Source organism: Artemia franciscana, chromosome 12 (genome assembly GCF_032884065.1).
Source record: "Artemia franciscana chromosome 12, ASM3288406v1, whole genome shotgun sequence".
In the NCBI taxonomy this organism is placed as follows: Eukaryota; Metazoa; Arthropoda; class Branchiopoda; order Anostraca; family Artemiidae; genus Artemia; species Artemia franciscana.
The window spans coordinates 23798371-23824491 of NC_088874.1; the positions used below are offsets into that span (position 1 = coordinate 23798371).

The window sequence follows — 26121 nt, forward strand, 5'->3', positions numbered from 1 at the left end:
CAACCTGCTTTCCATTTAGCCCTGGATGGTTGGCCAACAAGAACTATCTATGGCAATCTTTCATTACCAGAATGTGTCCTGGACAAGTCAACTTTTATCTCATTACAGCTCTTGCAAGTGGGATTGAACTGTATTTTTTAATGTTGATTGTTTGAAACATGGTTAGTCAGCTGGCTACCCAGAACAATCCATTGGCAATATCTGTGGAAAACATATTGCAAATTTTCATCTAGTTTTTGGAGTGCTTGTGCTTCAGAACCATATTTGATTACTGTCATCTCTTTAGCTTCCAAAATTCTAATGTTGGTTAACAAATTTATCTTCCTAACTTTTCAAACTTTTTTCAACTTAAAAAAAACACCCTGAGCCATGGGTAGTTTACTTTTAACGTAGTTAGTGCTCCCACTGTTTTTTCTAATAATACTGGCAAGGGAAGTGAAGCTGTTCACCTAATTAATCTTTTTACTACCCATTTTCACCTTTTTATCTTGTCATATTTCTAGCCTTAGTGACCTTGTCTTATTAACATTAATTTTTAAACCTATTCTAGCACACCAAACTTGCAAAACCTATTAAAGCTCATTCATTTTGCTCAAACATTCATTTAGGACGAATGTTTTTCCTTCCCAGTTGATTCCATGTTCTGAAATTGCCTTTCTTGTGCTCCTTAAGGCAAAGTCTATAAAATTGATCCATATTAAGGGGGATAAAACACAACCTTGCTTAACTCCCAATTTGATATTAAACAAGCTGCTAACCTCATTTCCTACCTTAACCACAGAAGTATTATTCTTGTACATAGCACTAATCACTTTAATATGTTTGTCTGGTATACTATACAAAGATAATACCTTCACTAAAGCTCTTCCATCAACAGAGTTGAATGCATGATCATAATCTATAAAACTGAAGACCAAAAAAGATAACTTCGAAGACCACAACTGAGGACCAAATGTGTTTGATAACTCAGGCTCTCCTCAATTATTAACCCAAGGTTGGAAGTTTGGTTGGTACATCCTCTACATTTTCTAAAACTGCACTGTTCTTCTCTTATCACTTGGTATATAAAAAATCTTAGTCTAAAAAGTATCATATTACTAAGTATTTGTTACCTACAGAGACCAGACTAATGTCTTGATAATTACCAAACTTACTCTTATCACTTTTCTTATGCAGTAGTTTATTTAGGATTTCTTAAAATTGCTAGGTACTTCCCCTTTTTCAAAAATCATTATTTAGTAAAAGTATTTTGTATAAACTTTGTATTTTGTATAAAAGAATTGATTGTACAAATTTTGTAGGGGGTTTATTGGATTCCTAGTTGGAAGTTGTAGTGCCAGCTTAACCTCATATTATCCTGCAATGCATTGGATAGAAATTTGGAGATGGCCATTTGTTGTTGTAGAAACTTTGAAAACAAATCATTTGATTGGAAATCAAAAGGGTTAGCACCCTTTTTAATACTCAAAAGTGATTAGAGGGAAATTAACCACCCTCTCTTGTCCACCATTTCTCTAAACACATCCAAATTTTGAGATAGTCATTTTGTTGAATGCAACTGAAAGGACTGGAATTTAAGTCTTTGAGGATGACCCCCCACAGTCCCCAGGACAAGGTAAGTTATGTTCTGGGGGCATAAAGGCTGATTGCATAAACTTTGGAGAGGGAAGGGGGGGTTGATTAGTAATCAAAAGTTGCACTGCCATTTTTAAGATTAAAACATAAAATCACAAAAAAAGGATAAAACAAGGACAATAAACAGCTATTTTTTTTAAATGTTTTTCATTGGGTTTATTCTGTCCTTGTTTCATCCTTTCTTCAAAATTTTATTTTTATCATGATTAGCCAGGGTGATATCCCCACCCCTGAAACTTTGTATTTTCCCGTAATGCATTTTGAGATGGCCAGATGTTGTTGTAGAAAATTTCAAGAATACTCATTCAATTGGAAAAGGAAAGGGCTACTGCCCTATTTATTAGGCAAAAGTGATTGGAGGATAACAAGTCTCCTTTCCCTGCATGCCATTCAATTCCAAAAACACATAAAATCGAAATTTTGAGATAACTATTTTGTTCTGTGTTGTTGAAAACTCTGTAAATTATGTCTTTGATAACTCCCATGCCTTCTCAAGATTAAATAAAAAAAAAACAAGTTTTTTGAAATGAAAATGATATTTTAACCCATCTAAGGGCTAGAACTATCTCATATGTGGAGTAGTAATACAGAATCCACATATATGGGTTAGTACAGTACCCAGTTTTGAACCAACTCAATAATAGGGGTTAGTTATAAACAAACAGTTAGCAACTTAGCTAATGTACATAACTGCGTTGGGCTGGGACGTTGCATAGCAGTTGGCCCTCACATTACAAATTTGTTTGGAAAATTTTACCTTAGTTGGTCACATTTGAAAATACATTCGAAATTCTTGCCTGTCAATCTGATAACTTGCAGTCGCGGATTTTAAAAATCCCTAGAAGGCTAGAAACAACGAAGTCGGCACGACTTTGAAAATCCCTTGCAGCGAAACGAAACGATTTCGACTTGACTTGAAAAATTACCGAAAAAGCGCCATTTTATGGACAAAAAAGTACTACTTTCACAAAAAAGTATTAAAAAAGTACTACTTTCACGTAAAGTATCCAAAAAGTACTACTTTGATCAAAAAGTACTAAAAGTAGTACTTTCGTACTACCCGTGGCAACCCTGACTGACAGAGACAGAGTTTTCAAGCTTTTATCTGCAAAAATGCGGGATCCTGTCTTTATGCCTGGAGAAAAATCACGGATGTGTTTCTTTTTTTTTTTTTTTTTCCCCAGGGGTGATAATATGGACCCAGTGCTCCTTGAATGTCGCGAAAAGGCTCATTTTAACGGAAATTAAAATTTATAGTGCCCTTTTTAAGTGACAAAAAATGGGAGTGCAACAACCCCCTCCCAAGCTTCACTTGTGACTTTCCCAAAGTCACAACATCAAGATTTTGAGATAGCCATTTTGTTCAGCATAGTCGAAAAATCTAATAACTATGTATTTGAGAACTTCTTAAACCCCCACAGTCCCCGGGGGAAGGGCTGCAAGTTTTGAACTTTGCCCATTGTTACATATAGTATTGGTTATTGGGAAGTACACTGACGTTCTGAGGGGGATTTTTTCTGGTGGTAGAGGGGTCGGGGGAAGAGGGTTGCGTGAGAGGATCTTTTAATGGAGGAATTTATCATGGGGGAAGAGAATTTCCATGAAGGGGCGCTGGATTTTGCAGCGTTATTTAAAAAAATAAGAAATTAAATAAACAAAAACACATTTTTTCAACTGAAAGTAAAAGCAACACTAAAACTTAAAATGAACAGACATTGTTACATATATGATGGGGTTCGTCCCTTCCTCAACACCTCACTCTTTACGCTAAAGTATTTTTGGTAATTTCAAAATAACTATTTATTCTGATTAAATGGCCTTTGTGATTCAGGGGTCATTCTTAAAGAATTGGAACAAAATTGAACTTTGATGTAAAGAGCGAGGTATTGAAAAAAGAAAACAAGTTTTTTTAACTGAAAGTAAGGAGCGGCATTAAAACTTAAAACCTACAGAAATTATTCCGTGTATGAAAGGGGCTATCTCCTCCTCGACTTCCCGCTCTTTCTCACAAAGTTTGACTCTTTCTCACAATTCTACTTTTTAAAACAATAAAAACTTTAGCGTAAAGAGCGGGGTGTTGAGGAGGGGACAGCCCCTTTCTTATACGGAATAATTTCTGTTCGTTTTAAGTTTTAATGTCGCTCCTTTCTTTAAGTTAAAAAAAATGTTTTTTTTTATTTGATCATCTCCTAAAATGAATATGTAGGTCATTCATCCAAATTGTTACATGGATAGTTACTGTTTACGCGGATGATATATTCCTCATATGTATTCCTAAAAAATTTAACCATATAATCGTCATGACCTGAATATATAGGTCAAAGGTTTATGATATAGTAACCGGTTTTGCTAATGAACTTATTTCAGTAATCGCTATGGCCCCACTACTATCAATATTCTTGTTTTTATACTTGACTTTTTTATTTTCAGTAAAGCGCTAGTTTTCTGTAATCCTTCAAAAATTAAGAAATACCACCAGTTGATTTATTTGCAACAGTTTTAGACATATGTTAGACAGGCTGGGAAGTAATAATTTTTGTTTTTTTAAGTTTCAACTTCGCTCTTTACTTCCCTCGGAAAAACTTTGTTTTTGCAAATTAATTCAAGTCCAACCGACGTACTGATCACTGTTAAAGCGGTCCCTTAGCCTGTAAAATTCAAAGGTTGCCCGAAATAAAAGGTCGTTACTGTTCCTTTCTTTCTACTCTTTTTTCCTTTAGAAGACAAAGACTATTTCGCTGTTTTTTGGTCCTGTTTATTCATGTTAATGATTTCTTTTCTGAAGAAAATGTATTATATTAAAAAAAAGATATTTGTTGGTGTGTCTTGTAATCCACCCAAAAGGGATGGAGATTATTTATTGAGTACGAATACTTGTGTCGTTCTTAGAATCTCGTTTTCGTTTTACTAAAATAAAGAACTGTGAATAGTTAGACATCAATATAGGTAGATGACTGAAAAGGCGCACCACGTTTAAATTACGTTTAAAATATGTATATCAAAAGTATTTTTTAGAAGCGAGAAATTTATTTTCCCCTTTTAGTCCATTTGTAAAATGTAGTTTTTCTTGTAAATTATTTATTTAACATCACTCTTACCGAATTTTTTTTTGCTTTTATGTGTCAGCAAGGTAACAAAGTACTGATCAGCTTTAGTTTATTAAATGTCATTAAACTCTGTCTAACTGTCAGTTTTATCGTGATGGATCCGTCCTATTCATCACGATGAAACTAACAATGTCAAATGGTCTGTTACAAACAATTGGAGATATGTGCTACTTTTAAGGGCTCACTGATGAATTTTTCGGTCGTGTCACGATAAAATGCTCTTTGATGCCGCATTTGTTAATGTGCCTCTTAACTTTTGGCCCATCAAAAAATAACAAGGTTATTAAGCATTTGGGCAACAATTTTCTCTTTATGGGCATGGATATTTTAAAAGTAATCATATTCACTGTTATAACATAGTAACAATTATAGAGTGTCAAATATATGTTTCGAATATATATTTATTAGATTTTATAAATTTTCTTAAGGATATATTTTCAAGATATTATCAAATCAACCAAATATGCATGATTTTAAGTTCTAAACAGTTTATAATAAAATATAATTCTAAAAACTTATAAACAGACAAGTAATAATTGTAAGTTCTTAATATGATTTTGCACACCAATAAGTCTAATGTGAACAATATAGTTGTATATGTAAATATGTTAATATTTACACTTTCACTGTTTTTCACTGGTTTAAAAAGTAGATTTGAGAGAAAGAATCAAACTTTAGCGCAAAGAGCGGGGCGTTGAGAAGGGAACAGCCCCTTTCATATACGGAGCAATTTCTGTTCGTTTTAATTTTTAATGTCGCTCCTTACTTTCAGTTAAAAAAAAACTTTTTTTGTTTAATATATTCAAAGAAGAAAAATCGTTAATAGATAGCACATAAAACACCGAAAACATCCAAAGGACAAACAAAAAGAAGAAACGTTGCTGATGTTGAAATCAGTTGATCAATCATCTGATGGAAAACATGTCCATGATCAACCATTCACTTGCTAAATCGATTAAATATTTAAGAAAGTTATGAATAAACAAAATAAACTACTGCTTGAATCATATCCTACATATTATCATTTATTTTTTTTTGAAGGAGTTTTATAAATATATTATTATGATAGTGTTTGAGCACGGCAAATATTTTGATTTATTGAGTCTGGAGGCTGTTAGATTAGCTAGAAAATATTGTTGATTGCTCAAATATTGGTTTTCGGCATTTTGGAGCATTAATCCCTATTACTTGAAAATTTAAGTATAATTTTCTGAGATCGAAACTCGATCAAGCCCTTTAATACACACTCACAAAGAAAAAAAGAAAAAAAACTACAAAAGCGACCCAATCACAAAGTTATGTCTGTTGGGAAGCTTTGACGTTATTTAATATTTTGACGTTATACGACGTAATAATATAAATGACGTTATACGATACGTTATATGACGTTACATAATTTGACGTTGTATAATACTTGGGTTTTCTCTTTTTGTTGTGTCGATACTTCTCCTTGCTTCTTCCATCGTATAAAAAAGTGCGTTATTATGATGCTCGTGCTGAAGAGCTATTCAAAATAGTTGCTTTGTCCATTTAATAGTAAATATATCAGTTTAAAGAGCATGATATCCTCATAATGAAGCAGAATAACAATTAACTCCTCATAGCGTAAGTTTTCCATTTATATTTCGTGCTAACATGTCATTTGTGAGCGGGAATTTTTCTTGCCATAATGACTATGTTGGTCCACAAATATAATACTAAGGGCTCTCATCGGTGAAGGTGTTTATTGTGACTACATGCTTCTGAGGCTGTTGATTACTGAACTTGTACTACGCTCTGCTTTGTATAAAGGATATTATTTACACTCTTTTATACACACTACAAATCTGAAACAAAAAGCAAATGCTATTGCATGAAAGGCCTAAATTTGAATAGTTAAGCCTACTAAATATTCTGCATGTATAGTTCACGATGAAATTATGTTCACTATTAAGTTTATTTTAATTAAAATGTATGTAACTGAATACAAATATTTTTTTAACCTTTTTGTATCTTTCCCTATCAATCATAATTTTAATGAAGGTACCTCATGTATATTCATAGCAATAAAAGTTATTAAATGCTTTATTTTAGTTGTAATTCTGCAAGAACAATAGTCAATCGTTGGACTAATTTTAAATTAGAAATAGTAAAGCTGAAAATAACGAGCTCCAATACAAGGCTTGTGAAATAGTCTCACTGTTGCCCTTAAATAAAATTATTTATATTATTAGCGTACTGTTGCATAAACAATGGTTTCATTAATACAAACATATCTGGTTTCAAGTATGGGTGGGCATTGGTATTTTTAAAATGTCTTAAATACACTTAACCTACTTTGATGCTGAATTCTTATAATACTTGGTCCTGTAGTACATTAAATTAAATCAGGGAAACAATGCTGAGTTGTAATCTTTAGAATAAAGCTTCATATTGATTTTAAAAGTAATAAATATATCCATAATTGCTTATAAAAGGTTGCTTCTCACCCCAAACAGTTTATTTATGAATATTTTATTAACTTAAAATCTACTGCTGAATAACTAAAAGCGACTTAGCGTAAAAGATGAGCCCAGAAGCGGACCTCCTGTGGGGTAATATGCATGCGTGATTATGGAAAATAAATACAAGAAGAAGAAAATAGAAAAAATAGAAAGGGGATTTCCCTTGTAAAACCAGTTATAATTCATTACTACCTAGTTTGTTTCTCCCTTTTTCAAAGCTAAGAACAGGCATCTTGTGGTAATAATGAATCCTGTACTCAGATAAGTTTTTTTTTTACCAAGCTGTGCAGAAAATAAGAAAGAAAAAAGAAGTTTTGTCTCCAGCTCTTCCTCCCTAATGAAGTTAATGAATGTCGTTCAAGCGTCAAAGAAGAGAAAATGAGATTTTATCTGCTGGGGTGGTAAGGACCATCAATTGTCACGTACCAGCTAAAAGATGAAATTTTCTGTGGGAAGTGTTGCAGCTGAAATCTTAAAAACGTGAGTTTTGGCAAACGAGGCCATTCTCACCAAAATGTTGGCATGATTCTATGTGTAATATGAATTTAATACTAAACTAAATACCAGACATGCTGCGGTTTGAGCTTAGTAACTGCAATGAATGTTCAGTTTGTGCCACTGCTATTGGATTTGGTTGGAATTATGCGTACAACATATACTTCCGTGAATAAAACAGACATATTTCATACACTAATCAGCAATCATAGAGTACAGTGATATATTACGGAAAGACCAAATTATATATATATGGATACGTCTGTTTTTTTTTGTCTTTTTTTACTCGAGCGCTTTATTAGTATTTGTATAGATGGTCATAAATGACAATACTTATTGCTATTAGGTGAGTTTTCCATTGAAGCCAACATGCTTTACCGCGATGAATATTCTTATGCTCGCTGATGAATGTAATCCCAAATTAGATTTTTTTTCAAATTTTTATAAATATGTGTTTTTTAAATCGTTTAGGTGTTTTTTCATGTTTACGTATGTTTTATTATCCAATTAAACTATTTCTAGTGCTAAAACATCTTTGATACTGTGTTAATGGATTTACTAGTCAAAAAAGTAGGGATTATTTTTTGACGGAAAAGTTCCTGTGCTGGTAAATTACTAGTTTGACTTCCCTGCCATATAGTGCGTCAGTAGATTTCTATATTGCCGGGGCTATAGGCCACATATATTTTGTAAATCCCCTGTTGATAGCAATATTTATATTTTAGGAGCGCTGTATCAAATCTGGGTCTCTGACAGTCAACTATAATAAAGTAGATACAGATTATCGACTAAGGCATAATGATTTACTGGCAAATCTTGTACACAGGTAAGGCTTGTTTCATTGAAAGGTTCAGATGTCCGTTTCTTTTTCATAATCTGTACTATTTGACTACGGATTATCAAAGTCTCATAAAAAAAAGAAGTCTTAGCTTCTGGCTTTTGTGAGATATCTCTGTTGAATTGTAGCAATAAATGGTACAAATTGGTAACGTCTAATGGGAGCAGGGAGTGTCTCAAAGCACTTAAGATTCCATACGGCCGTGTATGATCCTGCTGAGTTGATGGAATTCATACATAGTCTACTAAGTTGGCTGTATCGTGCATGCTAGACAAGCTGAGGGAATTAATTTAGAAAAGAAACTCTCGTCAGCAATTGTAGTTATTGTATCGGTTGTCCATGTACAATCGGAGCTTTGTAAGAGAAGAATATGTTATAGTCAGCCGCATCCATAAGAATAATCTATGGAATCCCTGTTCAGTTGTATGTGAATAAGCATCTGGTTGCACTTTTAGAGGTTTCCCATTGTAGCCGATTAGTTAGCGCTCCGGACTTGAAACCCTGAGGTCAGGGGTGTGATTCCTGGTGTCGCTGGCTATTTGGTTTAGGATGGGTGTCAATGGTGTGACTCTGTAAGCTCAGTCGGAGTCGACCCATAAGTTAAGTTTAGAGGTTTCGATTCCTATAGACATTGTCTCTTGCCCTGCTACATAATTCTTATACATGGATCATAGTTGTTGAAATACCTCACGTTTCCTTGGCACCAAATGAAAATGTTTTTTCACGTAGCAAAATTATTCCGTAACCTATGTAGACTTGAGCTCTTGTTAAAATTAAATTAAAAAACACAAGTTTTTTTTTAATGAAAGTAAGGAGCAACATTAAAACTTAAAACGAACAGAAATTACTCCGTATATGAAAGGGGCTTTTCCTCCTCAACGCCTCGCTCTTTACGCTAAAGTTTGACTCTTTCTCTTAACTCTATTTTTAAAACAGTAAGAAACTTTAGCGTAAAGAGTGGGGCGTTAAAGAGGAAAAGCCCCTTTCAGATACAGAGTAATTTCTGTTCGTTTTAAGTTTTAACGTTGCTCCTTACTTTCATTTTAAAAAAACTTGTTTTTCTTTATTTAATTTCTGGACATTTTTGAATTAACACATGTTTTGATCTTGGCTCTTCGCATATAAATAATTAAAACGAAATTTGCATATTAATTAATTGCAATTAATCGGAAGATTTTGAGAAATAAGGAGCGAGGGAGGAGGCCTAGTTATCCTCCAAGTTTTTGATTACTTAAAAAAGCAACTAGAATTTTTTATTTTTTACAAACGTTTTCATTGGTAAAAAATATACGTAACTTACGAATTAACTTACGTAACGAACTTCTATATTCGTCTGTTGTTATTGCGTATATGAGGGGGTTCAACCCTCGTCGATACCTCGCTCTTTACACTAAAGCTTAGATTTTGTCCCAATTCCCTAAGAATGACCTCTGAATCACAAAGGTCGTAGAATAAATAGTTGAAATTAGTAAAAATACTTTAGCGCGAAGAGTAAGGTATAACGAGGCTTTAAACCCCTCATATGCGTAAATAATTTTTGTTCGTTTTAAGTTGTAACGCTGCACCTTACTTTCAGTAGAAAAAGAACTTTTCATTTTTATTTTTTCATTGTTTTTTCAAATAATGCTAGAAAATCCTGCGCCCCCTTCATTGAAATTCTCTTCCCCCATGAGAGGTTTCTCCATGGAAATATCCTCCCACGTAAACCCCCCCCCACCCTCAACTCTCCCCTCTAAACCAAAAAAAAAATCTCCCTAAAAACGTCTGTACACTTCCCAGTAACCATTACTATATGTAAACACAGGTCAAAGTTCGTAACTTGCAGCCCCTCCCACGGGGACTGCGGGGGAGTAAGCTGTCCCTAAAGACATAGTTATTCCGGCTTTAGGTTTTCGGTAATTTTGATTTAATTTGTGTACCTTTTCTATCGACCTGACGTTTATTTTTGAGAGGTTTCAGGCGTTTTTTTTTTAATTCTAAAAATTATAGTAACTAAAAGTCGCTGTTCTGTTAAATCTGAGTAACAGTTAATATTTCTGAATCAGTGTTCATTGAAAATTTCTCACTGGACATTTTCTTAGAATTTGTGTTTATAAAAAATCTTTTAGGTTGTGGTTCATTCACAACTAGGTTGCTACTACTGCTGCAACCATAATGACAACGCTCATATTCCATGTTTCAAGCATGGCGATACCAAAGGACAGGTCGTAGCCCGAACAAATTGTTATAAAGAATTTAAACATTTTGGAACGTTTTTTATTCTTTTTTATCTTGCTTTCAAAAGCTACTTGAAATTAAAGCTAGTAAAATTAACCATTTGGGACCTGGGGAATGGCTGGTGGAAACTTACTTCTTGTACCCTCCGGAATCCTTAATCTTTAGTTATCCTTGGATGAGCAAAGGGACTTGCGGGTGGCAGAATTTTTTTTGGCTCTTTAAAATGTTGGATGTTTATATGCAAAAACCATTGGGGTCCTAGCCATAGCGGCATCACATAACCAAAATTTGTCACAGTGCTGTTAGAAGAAGATTCTTGTGGAAATGATGAGGTTAACTGTTTTGTTCGAATTGGATATTCAATGGAATTTTTGAAAGGCGTCTCCTGTAATAGAGTCATATAACTTTAAGATATATGTTGCCACTGATATTTTCTGAAAATCCAATATCTCGAATTAAATTTAGTTCTCAGAAATAATGAGTATCCTTCTAGTGACTTATCTACTGAAATTCTTATTTGCTGCATACTTTAGATATCCCAAGTTTTCTTGTCGCTATTGCTTTTAGAATGACAATAGAGCGAAAACTATCAAGGAAAGCATGTAAAACATCATTCCTTTCACATTAGTTAAAAAGAAAAATATTCACTTTCTAGGGTGTATCAAATAATTATGAGAAACCCGTTGTCAGCTGTGACTGGACAGAAAAGAAAGAATTGTGCCTTTCCAAGGTTTACTAGCCTACTCTATTGTTCTCATAAGATGTTATCCCAATTGTATATTTATTCCACCATTATTTACCGCAAAAATGTGTAAAAATCCAATGTTTTAATCAAAAAACAAAGAAAGCGTACATTAATTCAAGATCAACTGTATGCATGATGGTCAGTATAACAAAGCTCAATTCAGACTAGTACATCTCATATTTTCGCTCTTCAAATTTTAAGCGAGTTTGTTTCTGCTGAAGACAAAACGGGGTACTTGGAATTTTGGGATTTCCGATGCGATGTCTTGAAAAAACTGTCTTGAAATTCGTCCCTGTCTAAAACGCGCTTTTGAGGCAAAAGTTTTTCAGTTATTCAAAAATAGTCAAAAATCATTTGGCCCTCTGACTGTTCTGAAGAGTGAGTATTCCTAAGCCCCTATTCCATCTTTTTTCGCAGTTCCCGCGAGTTTTCTATAACTCGAGTACAACAAAATATTTTTGGGTACCAAACAATTAAGAGAAGCTCCATTAATGCTTCTGTGGGTGTTCATAAACCTCAAAAATGCAGTTATTTTTTTGAATTACATAATTTTTTATTGAATTATATAATATATTATATAAAAAATCCAAAGCTCATTTAACTACCCTGATTTTCTTTTGTACTTTGTGTTTCATAGTTGTTTTTTCCCCAATATTTCCGGGATTCTTTGCCATATTCTTGTCTACCAAGTTTTTGGCGCTTGCAATTTCTTGTCTCTCTTGTTTCCGATTCAGAATCGTGCCAACATTTGATAAATACATATAAAAACGAATATACTAACATTCAGGAAACTTGGAGTGATTTTATTAGATTGACCTAATTTATGGCCTTGAGTATGTTTATCTTAATTGAAATTTTAATACTTTCTGGCATGTTGATCGACACTTAAATGCAATGTTTCGACGCTGTCGAGACACTAAAAATGCTGAAAGGTTTTACTAAACCTAAAGATGATAAGCAAAAATTAGTTTTGTTGAAGACTTGAATATAATTTTGGGCCCTTGTGTTTAAAATTATTAGAGCTACACATTAATCTAAGTTTTAAAGGAGGGTTGTCATTGGCATTTCCCAAGAGCAAAACACTCGAGAAATTACATGTTTCGGCAAAAATTTTATATTTCCGGGTGGGGATAATTTGACTAGATATGTCTGTATAGTTCTGTTTTTTAGGGGTGGAGTTGCAAAAACGGCAAAATAAGGTGTTTGTCACAGGAATTATAAAGTTATGTGTAACTATGTGTTATGTATTATGTATAAAGAGTAAAGAGTTAGTGAACTTTAAGATTTAGGGGGACCTGGGCTCTGATCTCCTGTTTCATCATTTAAGAAATATTTGTTTTAATTAACTCGCCATCGAAATTTTGAAAAGTGTTAAGGTGTGAACCATTCATATTGTATATTTCTTGCTACTCAGTGTATCACGTTAGCGATAATTGTCAGGTACTGCCTTGAGGTGTGGTCAATTTGAAAAGTTGAGGAAAATGGGATAGATTTTCTTTAGTTGAATTGTTTAGAAACTCGCTTGAATTGAGTTCACATGAAACTAGAATCTGGGCGGAAAATATTACTCCCACTGTCTGGGGTTATAATCTAAGAAAGGTTAAAATAGTTAGGTCATGGTTTACGGATGGAGAAGGATATGTTGCCAAAAACTGTACTTTTTGGCAACTAACCCACTCGTACGTACCTTTGGCCATTGTTGAAGATTATTTTATTTGTCTGCTCGGTAATTTGCGCATTTTTAAGTTCTTTTATGGTATTTTGTATTTAAACTGATGTTGCTGCTTCAGAAAAATGAAGAGAGGCTCGGTGATCACCGTCGACCGAAACGGATAATTGTGTAGAGGCCTCGGGCAAGATTCAGAAGATTTGTCATATATGAATGGTGGCTTTTGAATGAGGTTGGTTGGGTAATTTTCTGAAGTCTGGTTGTATGCTGTATTGTATGTATAATTGTAAAAGCTGGTTGTAAGGTGTATTAGGGCCGTTACTATTTTTGATATACATGCTAATCGACTAATACCTAACCTAGAGAAGTTGGAATTCGTGGTTTTTGGGAGAAGTTTGAGAGCAGTGAAGCGTGTATCATTTAAAAGTATTAGTATTGGAACTTCTTCCATAAAAAGAATGGATGTATTTAGATATTTAGGTATCTATATTGACTCAACTCTGTCTTTTAAGGGGCACATTAATAAACTCGAGGCAACAGTGTCCAGGAATCTCGGTTGTTTGCGTAGAGTAAAGTTCCTGTTTCCTTACCAAATAATGAGAAAATTGTATTTTTCTTTAGTTGAATGCTATTTTCAATATTGCCCGACCGTTTGGATGTTGACATTCCATTCGCATTTACGAGGACTTCGAATTGTCCAAAACAAGTCAGAAAGAATCCTGGACCATTTTTTAACACACCCTAGGAAGACAAAAGAATTATCTGAAACTTTCCAATGACATAAAACTTTTGGTTGAAAATAAACATAGCCATATATCAAGAGCAAGGAATAATTTTCTTTTTTCTTTTATTAAAAATGAGAGATCAAAGCTAAGTTTAAGATATCAACTTCCTGAGATTGCCAATAAATATAAACTATTTGATTTAATAAGTGAGTCACCATCTTTCTATATATAAAAAGAAATTGAAAGAGATAGTTCTTTCTGCCTATAATACCGGGGACTGAATGTAAAGTGATTTATATATAAATTAGTTTACAAGTCCCATCCGTGTCCCCATGAGTCGATTTTCTTCGCTTCTCTCTCTCTCTCTCTCTCTCTCTCTCTCTCTCTCTCTCTCTCTCTCTCTCTCTCTCTTTCTCTTTCTCTATGTACTTCGTTTGAGTTATTGAGGTGTAATTTCTTTTTCTTTTTTTCTCTCTCTCTATTGTTAAAGGAGACAAAACGAGTTGCATCCCTGTCTCCTTTGTATAAGATTTATGTATATCGTTTCTTGTTTAATAGAGTCAAGTCAAGGTTATATATCAGGAATAATGTATTTGACGATTGAGACGCAAAAATATTAATTGATTACTCATTCTGTCTGCTTGTTAACTAAAAAGTCACTCTTTTCCTCTAATTTTCGGGAGTGATGGTGGCTTCAATCTTATTATAAGTAAGATTCTAACGTTGGGAATTATTTGGTTTAGCTATGTTCTAAATTGCTATTAGTAATTTTCATATTTTCTTGTGTAGGAATTCGTTGTTGTAAAATTTTGTACTGGCATGCTAATAAATTGAGAGGGAGTAGTCAATCCGGACTTGCCCCAGTTAAAGATAAGAACGGGGCAACAATTAGTAATAAGGAAAGAGTTCAAGTGAGATGGGCGGAACATTTTGAGAATGTGCTAAACCGAGATACAGTTGCAGGAAAAGATATAGATGAAAAAGAAAAAAATTGTGATACCTTGGGTGTCAAAGAAGATTTGTTTTGTGAGGAAGAATTTGCGACAGTACTAAAAGATTTAAGAAATAATAAGGCTCCAGGTGTTGATAGTGTGGTAAATGAATTTCTTAAATATGGTGGCTCTGAGGTTAGAAATAAGTTACTGAAGATTAAAATATGATTTTTGAAAAAGAGGAAGTACCTAACGATTTTAGGAATACCTTAATTAAACCAGTGTATAAAAAAGGTGATAATATTGAGTGCCGCAATTATTGACCTATTAGCCTGGTCTCTGTAGGTTGCAAATTACCTAGTAATATGATGCTTTTTAGACTGAGAGATGCTCCAGACAAAGTTTTAAGAGAAGAACAATGCAGTTTTGGAAAAGGTTGAGGAAAAATTTTGTCGGACAAATTTTCACTCTTAGGTTAATAATTGAGAAGTGTCTGAGTTATCAAATACCTTTGGTCCTCAGTTTTATAGATTATTAGCAAGCTTTCGATTCTGTCGATAGAAGAGCTTTAGCAATGGTCTTATCCTTATATGGTATACCAGACAAATACATTGAAGTGCTTAGTGCTATGTACGAGAATAATACTGCTGCAATCAAGGTAGGAAATGAGGTTAGCAGCTGGTTTTGTATTAAATCAGGAGTTATATAGATCGTTTTGATGGACTTTGTCTTAAGGATCACAGGAAAGGCAATGGGAGACCACGGAATCAAATGGTGAGGAAAAACTCTTCATTACTTAGATTATACTGATGATTTAGGCATATTAGATGAAAGTTTGAGCGAAATGAATTAACTTTTAGAGGTTTTGCGAGTTGAGGGTGCTAGAATAGGTTTGAAAATTAATGTTAAGAAGATTAAGTCACTAAGGCTAGGAATAGGTGAAGATGAAAAGGTGGCGAAAGGCTGGGTAACGAAAAGATTGATCGTATGGCCAGCTTCACTTACCTTGGTAGTATTGTTAGTAAAGACGGTGGGAGCTGTGAAGATGTTAAAGGTAGAATATTCAAGACTCAGGGTGTTTTTCCACAGTTAAAAAAAGTTTGGAAGAATAGGAAGATAAGTCTGCAAACCAAGATTAGAATACTGGAAGATACAGTGATAACAGTGGTCAAATATGCCTCTGAAGCATGGGCGCTTCGAAAAGAGGATGAAATATCTACTAGATGTTTCCCAGAGAAATTGCCTACGGATTGTTCTCGGTATCTGGCCGACTGACCGTATTTCAAACAGTAGGTTGTACGAAAAATGTGATTCAATTTCGCTTTCTACGGCTTTAGTGAAGGAAAGGTTGAGATGGCTAGGGCAAGTTCTGCGGACGAAGGATGACAGATTGCTGAAGATTGTCTTTTTTAGAGAACCGTGTAGGGCTAAATGGAAAACAGGTCGTCCTCGTTTGGGGTGGGAGGATGTCATAAAGAAAGATTAAAAGGAAATCAGAACTTCCTGGGAGGGTGTAAAGAGATTTGACTAGATTTGGATAGAGGAGGATCGTGCGTAGCTGTTTTGGCCTCAGGCGGCTTGGTGCTGCGGTGAGTTGTTAATAGTTTTAGTAATAGTATGGATTTGCCGTTGGTGGAAATCTTAGTAATTTCATTTGATGTTTTTCATAGTTGAAAATTCTCTATTTGCTTAGCTTACTCTTTCAATTCTCTTCCCTCCTTTCTCCCCTTTCTACTTGTAGTTCATATTATTCTCTGGAGCAGGTGAGACAACATTCGTTTTTTGGTGCTATTTTTGTGTCAATAAATTAAATTAAAGAAATGCGCAAAGGGTGGTTGAGCAAGAAACGTGCTGCTATCCCTACCCCCTCTTTCATTGCATCGGTAAATTCTCCGCTATGACTTCAATGTCGTGGGTCCTTTCTTCATGCATCTACACTAGGTTCCGAAGGTCCATTAGAATTAGAATTGCTCCTCATATTTTTTTTTGTGTGTGTGTGCTCCGTCCTTTCTTTTTGTAGACGGGTTTATAATTAAAATGAATCGAATAATGTTTTGTTTTTTCTATCAATTGGAAAATTCACTTGTTCTTGAAATAACACTCTTTTCTTAACAGTAAATAAAGGGAGCAACAGAACTTCGAAAATTGGAATAAAGGAGGGGAAAAACCTGGAAACGGTCTTGGTGCGTCTCATCTTGCAAAAGCAACGCCCTTATTTAAAAATCTTATGACTCAGACAAGGCCTTATCCAGGATTTAGTTCGAGAGGTGGGGGTAGGGGGTGTCAACACTCACCAGTGAATGCTCGAAATTACTCGTTCTCTGCTTGGATTCCATTAGCTTTCCAAGTCAACTTTTTCAATCTGGTGCGGGCTATGATGGTAAAAGTTAAAGTTAGGTTAGATTATGTTAGTTTAAGTTAGGTTAGTTTAAATTTGGTTCTAAATATCAAAAATGGGTTAAAGACCTAGCCTAAGCTACGCAACCTAACCTCACCTAGCCAAACCTAGTTTCTTCCAATCTAACCGAACATCAACAAATCTTGCGTTAAATTGAAAAAGTTGACTGGCTACGCTGATTAAATCCAAGGAGAAAAAAAAGGTATTTGGACATTCACGGTAACATGTATGTATATATATATATATATATATATATATATATATATATATATAATCGCCTTTTTTCTAGACACCATTAATGAACTAAGGAGCTTTAAGTTTTACTTTTATAAAAATGAATTAAAAGCTATTTCGACCTTCCAGTACTCAGCAGTCTAGAAACTTTCTGGAAGTGAAGATAAAAAGTTTAGTCAACAACTTGTAAATAGATTTTTGACAGTTGGGTGAAACTCTGCAGTCTCGGAGCTTGAGGACAAAATATGAGATATACTCAGCATTGACAGGTGAATATTTTGAAAAGGGAACTGTTGACGTTCTCGTGCAATGATTGAAAGCTGGTTCTCTGTTTCTAATTCCAATGCTATTTAATTTTAAGTTTGAAGATATAAATTACATTTATATTCACCACTGTGGATATTCGTATTTTTTTTTGCCAGAAGACCGATCTCGGGTTCGTGTTCATTTGTTGTTTTTTGTTTGTTTTGTTTGTTTTTCATGGATGATTGTATCGACCCAGTGGTCCTAGAATGTTGCAAGAGGGCTCATTGTAACGTGAATTAAAAGTTCTAGTACCCTTTTTAAATGACCAAAGAATGGAAGGCGCCTAGGCCCCCTCCCACGCGTATTTTTCCCCAAAGTCAGCGGATCAAAATTCTAAGCCATTTCATTCCCATAGTCGAAAAACCTAATAACTATGTCTTTGGGAACGACTCACTCCCCCACAGTCCCCGTGGGAGGGGCTGCAAGTTGCAAACTTTTGACCTGTGTTTGCATATAGTAATGGTTATTGGGAAGTGTACAGACGTTCTCAAGGGGATTTTTTTGGTTTGGTGGGGGGGGAGAAGTTGGGGGTTACGTGGGAGGATCTTCCCATGGAGTAATTTGTCATGGGAGAAGAGAATTCCAAGCATTATCTAAAAAACAATAAAGAAACAAATATGAAAAGTTTTCTCAACTGAAAGTAAGGAGCAGAATTAAAACTTAAAATGAACAGAAATTATTACGCATATGAGGGATTCACCTCCTCGTAATACACTGCTCTTTACGCTAAAGTGTTTTTAGTATTTTCAACTATTTATTCTACGGCCTTAGTGATTCAGGGGTCATTCTTAAGGAACTGGGACAAAATTTAAGCTTTAGTGTAAAGAGCGAGGTATTTACGAGGGGATGAACCCCCTCATATACGTAATAAAAACATACGAATATAGAAGTTCGTTACCTAAGTTAATTCGTAATTTACTTATATTTTTTACTAATGAGAACGTTCGTAAAAAATTAAAAGTTCTAATTGCCTTTTAAGTAATCAAAAAATTTGAGGGCAACTAGGCCTCCTCCTCCGCTCTTTTTTTTCAAAATATTCCGATTAAACCTATGAGAAAGCCATTTAGCCAAAAAAAATAATATGCAAATTTCGTTTTAATTATTTATGTGCGGAGACTTAAGATCAAAACATGCATTAATTCAAAAACGTCCAGAAATTAAATAAAAAAACAAGTTTTTTTAAATGTAAGTAATGAGCAACATTAAAACTTAAAACGAACAGAAATTACTCCGTATATGAAAGGGACTTTTCCTCCTCAACGCCCCGCTCTTTACGCTAAAGTTTCTTACTGTTTTAAAAATAGACTTAAGAGAAAGAGTCGAACTATAGCGTAAAGAGCCGGGCGTTGAGGAGGAAAAGCCCCTTTCATATACGGAGTAATTTCTGTTCGTTTTAAGTTTTAATTAATGTCGCTCCTTACTTTCAGTTAAAAAAAAGTTTTTTTTATTTATTTAATAACTTACTCAAGAGTAAGGTTTGATGCTTCGTCTCGAGGTCGCCTTGATTTCACAACTCCCCTGGAGACGAATATCCAACTAATGAGAATAAGCACATTTTTCATGTTTGACAAGGCCCGACTAGAAACCTTTTCATGTGTGAAATAAAGCTCCTTGTCGTAAGAAGAGTAATATTAGAAAACCGTCCGTCATTATTCTCCGTTGGCAATTAGTAATGCTTCGGTAATAGTAGGCATTAATCTCTGTTAACTTGAGCTAGATTTATTATATTTTTTCCTAATTATGGTTAGATTTTTTTGTTGCTTTAATTTATTTGTTCATTCTTTCATCTTTTTTTTAACCTTCTGTATTGGATGAAAGGTGTTAGAAACAACAATGTATGAGAAATGGTAGAAACAACAATGACTGTTAGAAACAACAATGTATGAATCAAGTGATGCCTAAAAGATGTTCATTCCACCAACTTATGTTTTGAGAGATTTAGAGGAACCAACTGTCCAATTTCTGTAGCTTGAAATTTTCCAAATAACAGATTAAAGTATAATTTAACTCGGACCAATTTGTGTCTTGGTAATTATTTGAGCTACGAATCATTGCATAAAAATACCAAAACTCTTGCTCCAAAATAATATTTTTGCTTTTATAAGTGAATCCTTATTGGAGAGTCTAATGTAGATGTCTTCTTTCTCGCAAAATTGATGTTTGAATATTTGTTACTCTACTTGCCTTGACTCTTTAAGGATAGAAACGCTCACTCACATTCTAGTTCTACCGGTTGTTTTTGGACTTTGTAAAAGGCATTTGCAAAAGAGAAGATGACTACAATGACTAAGGTGATGGGACTAAGATTCGTAAACTTAGAGATTGTCAGTAACCACTTCCGATAATTTTACTCTAAAAATGATTTTTAGGATTTCGGGAAGTCCGGGCCCGAGGACCTGTGGGTAAATCCCTGGTTCATTCTGTAAGATTTAACCATTTACTTCCGTGTAAGACCGCTAGATGGTAGTTTGTTTCTTCCTAATTAAATGAGTCAAATTTCTTTAGTGCACCAAAATCGTCTACAGACGTTAATTCGTTACTTTGAACGATCCGTGTTCGTTCTTCTGGACTTTTAGTCGTTCAGTGCAATTGTTCTTCTTTTCTTGGTTCTTAGGCATAGAGAAGATGATAAACTATGAACTTCGTATCAATATGATTGGAGCGGACGCTTAAAAAAAGGAGCTCTTTAGGCAGAACCAGGGTTTGCTTCATATATTTTCCTGAATACACGGCATTCACATGTATGCCTAGTTTGGCTTACATGTCTAGATGCGTGTAAAGTTCGTTAGTTGACTTCAACAATTTACAGTTAAACATCTATTCTAGAGTCAGGGACTCTCTGCCTGGGATTTCAACTATTACCAATCAGGAAGCTTCTTTTGTCACTATAGTCGATTCTCGATAATTAAACACTCAATAACCTTTTTCTCAATAATTTGAACTTACTTGCGGTTCCTTCAAAAGCACTGGATAAATTGAAAAAAAGTCGATGATTTGAATTTTTAACGAGAGCATCTTGCTTGGCAATACTCAATAAAAAATATATAAATTCTGCTGGATAGCATTGATAAAGGTAAGAGTATGAAAATGACAGTTTCGACCTATATAATTATGATGGATAAGGCCCGAAAAAATGTCAGTTCTACCACCCTATATACCTGCTTCAAAAAGTGTCTTTGCTTTGAAAACAGTAGACACCACACGGTGCTTAAGGTCGCGGACTTTAACAAGTTTCATCCCCCTATACATAGAGTGGAGACTTCTTCCAGACTCTGGTGAATTTACCTTTGAGGATATTGATCACGGAGATGCTGAAATCGCTGTCCATAGTGCTTGAACCGATGCAGTATTGTTGAGTTCTCAAGATGAGGACGAGAGGACAAAAAAGAAGAATGTCCTGTTCTTCCGGTTGCTCCGGTCACATTAAGCGAGGCAAGATTATCTATCAAAACCTAATGTTCCTTCGCTCTCCAAATGGAAACACGTGATAATTTATTTACAGCTCTCCTCACCATTGAAAATAAATTGGACAATAGAAGATGGAAGTCGCCCCATCAAAAAAGCAAAAAAAAACATGGGTTACTTTTCAAATTAATTTTTTTGCTCAAATAGTTTTTAACATACTCCATGTGCGTATATGACTAAGAAGTTAAATAAAGGTGTTTATATATATTTATGTAGGTATATGTGTCATGTATCTTCTGTAAAGCACTTATTTATTTGAAATTCTTCCTTGTTCATTCTTGATTATTTGAACTCCGAATATTTTGAATATCTCGGTAGTTTGAACTTTTCCTCTGCTCCATTGAATTTCAAATACCTAAGCAAGCGCATGGCGAGCCATACATCTTTAAACATGGAAGTCTTGCTGGACTTCCGTGTGAATGCCGCTTGAATGCTTGGAATGCATCTCTTGGTGAGAGAACTTCGGTTTTGAAAATTGAATCATTCATTGGGTCTGAGTTTGATTTTGTTTAAAAAATACAATACGTTGGTTTTAGTTAATGATTTGTAAAATAAAAAAAACTCCGCGAAGGCTACTTAAATTCTATGCCATTAAACTAAGTAAAAACATGAGACGTAGATAACTTCGAAGACCACACTGCCTTTCCATGACGAAAGTAAAACAGTTCAAAATAGGGATGATACCTTTTTATTGACAGTGAAATATAAAATTATTTAACTGGATATTTCGAACACATATACAGTGTTCATCATCAGCAGTAAAACTAAAAAAAAAACTTTTTTTTTTAGTTTTACTGCTGATGATGAACACTGTATATGTGTTCGAAATATCCAGTTAAATAATTTTGTATTTCACTGTCAATAAAAAGGTATCATCCCTATTTTGAACTGTTTTACTTAAACATGAGACTAGATGGTGTACGTAAATTCTACTCCATTTTCATCACTGTCCTATCTAGTGCCACTGTTCCGCTTCACCTCTAACTTTCTTCTCTTGTTGGGAAAATATCGAGTAAGGCAAACCTGGAATCAGTCATAGTTGCTACACTAGCTTTTATTAAATGCTAAATTCAGTCAAAAAGTGATTAATCAATCAATGTTACTGGGCCGTAAAGTTGATAAGTAAAGGGAATTACAAAAGAAATCTTTGATCTTGTTCACAGTGAAATTTAAAGCCTAGTGACTTTCAGTGATAGAAAAAGAATTATGGCTTTCGGAGACTTAGTAGCGAAGAATATTCATTATTCTCTGTACTGAAGAATCTATGCATAATGAAAGGCCCAATTTTTGAATTTAAGCTATCAATTGGACATTGATCATTGACTTCCCAAAACCATAAGGAAAATGATTTATGAGAACTCTATGGCTTGTTTATTCATAGTATGTTTGCTGATAACTGCCATCTACTGAATTTATGTTAGAACAAGAAACTCAGGTTTTGGTCTCACGCGCGAGAAAACCTAAGAAAACAAACTGACCGTAAAAAAAAGTGTCTATTCCTGAAAAGACATTTTAAAAAATCACTAAACTAATTTCCTATCCCAAGACTGATGAACTTGAGAAAATTATCAGGGTAAAATTCAAGAAGCCAAACGGATAAAGTCAATTTTTGATATTTTTGAAGTGACAAATAAATTGTGAACCATCGAGCAATTTAATGGTTATAATAAGGCAAGAGGATTAAGTCCATACTTAGTTTTGCTGAGAAGTATTCTTCATCTGAAGTATATTAGTAAATACCAATTTTTTTTTATTATTTTTTTTTTTGCTGCTGCTGTTGCCAAGGCCGTATCCAGAATTTTTGTTCCGAGTGGATTACATTTTTTGAAGCGAACCAAAACTTGCTTTCTATGCATTTTGTTACGTTTTTACGTCAAAAAAGCTTCGGGGTTTGGGTTGGTTCAAACGCTTTACCCCCCCCCCCCCTGGATACGGCCTTGATTGGTGTAAGCTGTAAATTTTCTTTTCAAATTCTTAAAGTGAATCTATTGGACTCTCAACGCTCCATATAGCTCAATTCAATTATAGTAAAACAAAAGTTCCATGATCCATAGCACGAGATACAAAAAAAAAGTAAAAAAAAAAAAAAAAAAACCAAGTGCGAAGACATCGGTGTCTCCGTCGACTCTCTGAATATCTTACTCAAGCTGAAGTTTTCTATTATTTAGAGCTTTAAAACAGTATTTCTTCATCATTCCTATATAGTTGAATATAACCATGAAACTGCCAAGAAAGGTCCAGAAATTCTGTGCAAAAGTATTTCCAACTGGGATTCAAGTATAGTCGTTGTCCAAGATCTGGCCTTGCAAATAAAACAGTTTATGGTAACGAACTGTAAGTAAGGATCATATGGGCTAATAGCAACAGAAACTTTAAAAACGGACTTTGGTTAACAATTAATACGTCAGAAGAATCGTCTTTTTCTGCTCATTCCAAATGAATAAAATTCATGAAGTTTAAATTTATCCATGAAAAGCTGCAAGCCTGAAAAAATTTGCCGGATTTTTGAAAGACAGGGACACACCATTAAAAGGCAAGTGGTCTTGATTAAAATCAGACGGGAGAATTTCTTCCGGAAATTTTCTTCCCCTTGGAACCCCCCCCCCCCCTCCCACGCGCAGGAAATCTCCCCTGGAATTTTTCGAACTCCTTTTTTTGGGTAAATTAAAAAAAGAGAATTCTCAGTCTTCAAAATTCTACTCCACAAGGGGTATATGCTGGTCAGTCTCACCCTTGCTCTTTTTTTTGATGATAAATTTATAGAAAAAGATGTTTCCTGAAATCTATTCTGGTAATTACGGATGAGCGTTTTCAAATGCTGAACACAGTCAAAGGGAAATTAATCAAGATGTTTTATTGAACCGGAAAGTTGATAAGTCAAGTGAATTACCAAAAAATTCTTTGAACTTATCCATGATGAAATTTAAAGTTTAGGGACTAACATTGACAGAAAAATAATGATTGCTTTTGGGGGTTCAATCTTAAGGAGCCTCTATAAAGATTATTTTTGTCTTTGTGCTGAAAACCAATATAAGATGAGATGTCAGTTTTTTAAGCTTGGATTATTAATTTTCAACACTAATTGGCTTCCTATGTGAAAAATTGAATAGCGGTTCAATTCATAATATTACGCCAAGGTGTATAATTTTCCTATTCTGTTTCATAAAATTACAAAACCCAACCGGGAAAAAAAAAATCTGAGTTAGTCAATTGATTTACCATAATCGAAATTTTATTTTATTAATATCACCATGCAACCATGAAACATGAATGGATAGCACAGATGGTAGACTACGTGCTTACAACTTGATTGGTACTGGTATGGGTACCCCCATACTAATTTTTTCCTAAGATAATGTTGAATCGGAATGCAGTCATATCTACGTCCCATTCTAGTTTATAATGAGGCACACATAACTTAAGTATGCTAGATTTTTTTTTTTTTTTTTTTTTTTTTTTTTTTTTTTTTTTTTTTTTTTTGATCGGGCTGGGTGCTGAGACACACTTCGTCAAATAGGCAAGTAATTATGGAAATATTATATTGATGAATCATAAAATATCAGGAAGAGGCCTTACAGACATTCCTCCGTACCAAACCATTTAGCACATTTATGTACGGAATAGCAGGGACACTCACAAAGGAGGGAAAGGGGAACTTGCCCCTCTGAAGGGCCAAAATATATGGCTCTTTCTCTTTTCGTTTAGTTTGACTCTTTCTCTTAACTCTACTTTTTAAAACAGTAAAAAACTTTAGCGTAAAGAGCGGGGCGTTGATGAGGAAGCATCCCCTTTCATATATGAAGTAATTTCTGTTCGTTTTAAGTTTTAATGTCGCTCCTTACTTTCAGTTAAAAAAAAAAACTTGTCCTTTTTATTTAATTTCTGAACGTTTTTGAATCAATGTTTTGATTTTGGCTCTCCACAGAGGAATAATGGAAACGAAATTTGCATATTTATTTATTTTTTCTGGCTAAATGGCTTTCTCATAATTTTGATTTAATGATTTTGAGAAAAAAAGAGCGGAGGAGGAACCCTAGTTGCCCTCCGATTTTTTGGTTAAGTAAAAAGGCAACTAGAACTTATAATTTTTTACGAATCTTTTTATTAGTAAAAGATATACGTAACTTGTAAATTAGCTTACGAAAAGAACTTTTGTATTCTCATGTTTTTAATACATATGTGAGGGGGTTCGTCCCCTCGTCAGTACCTCGCTCTTTACACTAAAGTTTAAATTTTGTCCCAATTCATTAAGAATTACCCCTGAATCACAAAAACCGTAGAATAAATAGTTGAAATTACTAAAAATACTGTAGCGTAAAGAGCGAGGTATTAGGAGGAGGTGAGCCCCTCATATTGGTAATAATTTCTGTTCGTTTTAAGTTTTAATGCTGCTCCTTACTTCCAGCTGAAAAAAAAAACTTTTTCATATTTATTTTTTCATTGTTTTTTTTTTAATAATGCTAGTAAATCCTGCGCTCCCTTCATGGAAATTTTCTTCCCCCATGGCAAATTCCTCGATGGAAAGCTCCCCCAGCATATCCCCTCTTCTCAACCCCTCCCCCAAACCAAAAAATCCTCCTGAAAACGCCTGTACAGTCCCAATAACCATTACTATATGTAAGCACTGGTCAAAGTTTGTAACTTGTAAACCATCCCACGGGGACTGTGGGGGAGTAAGTCGTCCTCAAAGACATAGTTACAAGGTTTTTCGATTACGCTGAATAAAATGGCTATCTCAGAATTTCGATCTGGTGACTTTGGGAAAATATTTAGCGTGGGAGGGGGCCTAGGTGCTCTCCAATTTTTTTGGTCACTTAAAAAGGGCACTAGAACTTTTCATTTCCGTTAGAATGAGCCCTCTCGCAACATTCT

General features: G+C 34.4%; 1 protein-coding gene across 5 annotated transcripts in view; it reads left to right on the top strand.

Annotated features, from left to right (window-relative positions):
• Positions 1–26121, top strand: part of LOC136033886 (pseudouridylate synthase RPUSD2-like) — a 231750-nt gene that overhangs the window by 96720 nt on the left and 108909 nt on the right. For all 5 annotated transcript variants that reach the window (XM_065714873.1, XM_065714871.1, XM_065714870.1 and 2 more), the window contains one exon: positions 8446–8546. In XM_065714873.1, the coding sequence (XP_065570945.1) occupies positions 8446–8546 (101 nt within the window). The remainder of the gene's footprint in view (positions 1–8445; positions 8547–26121) is intronic.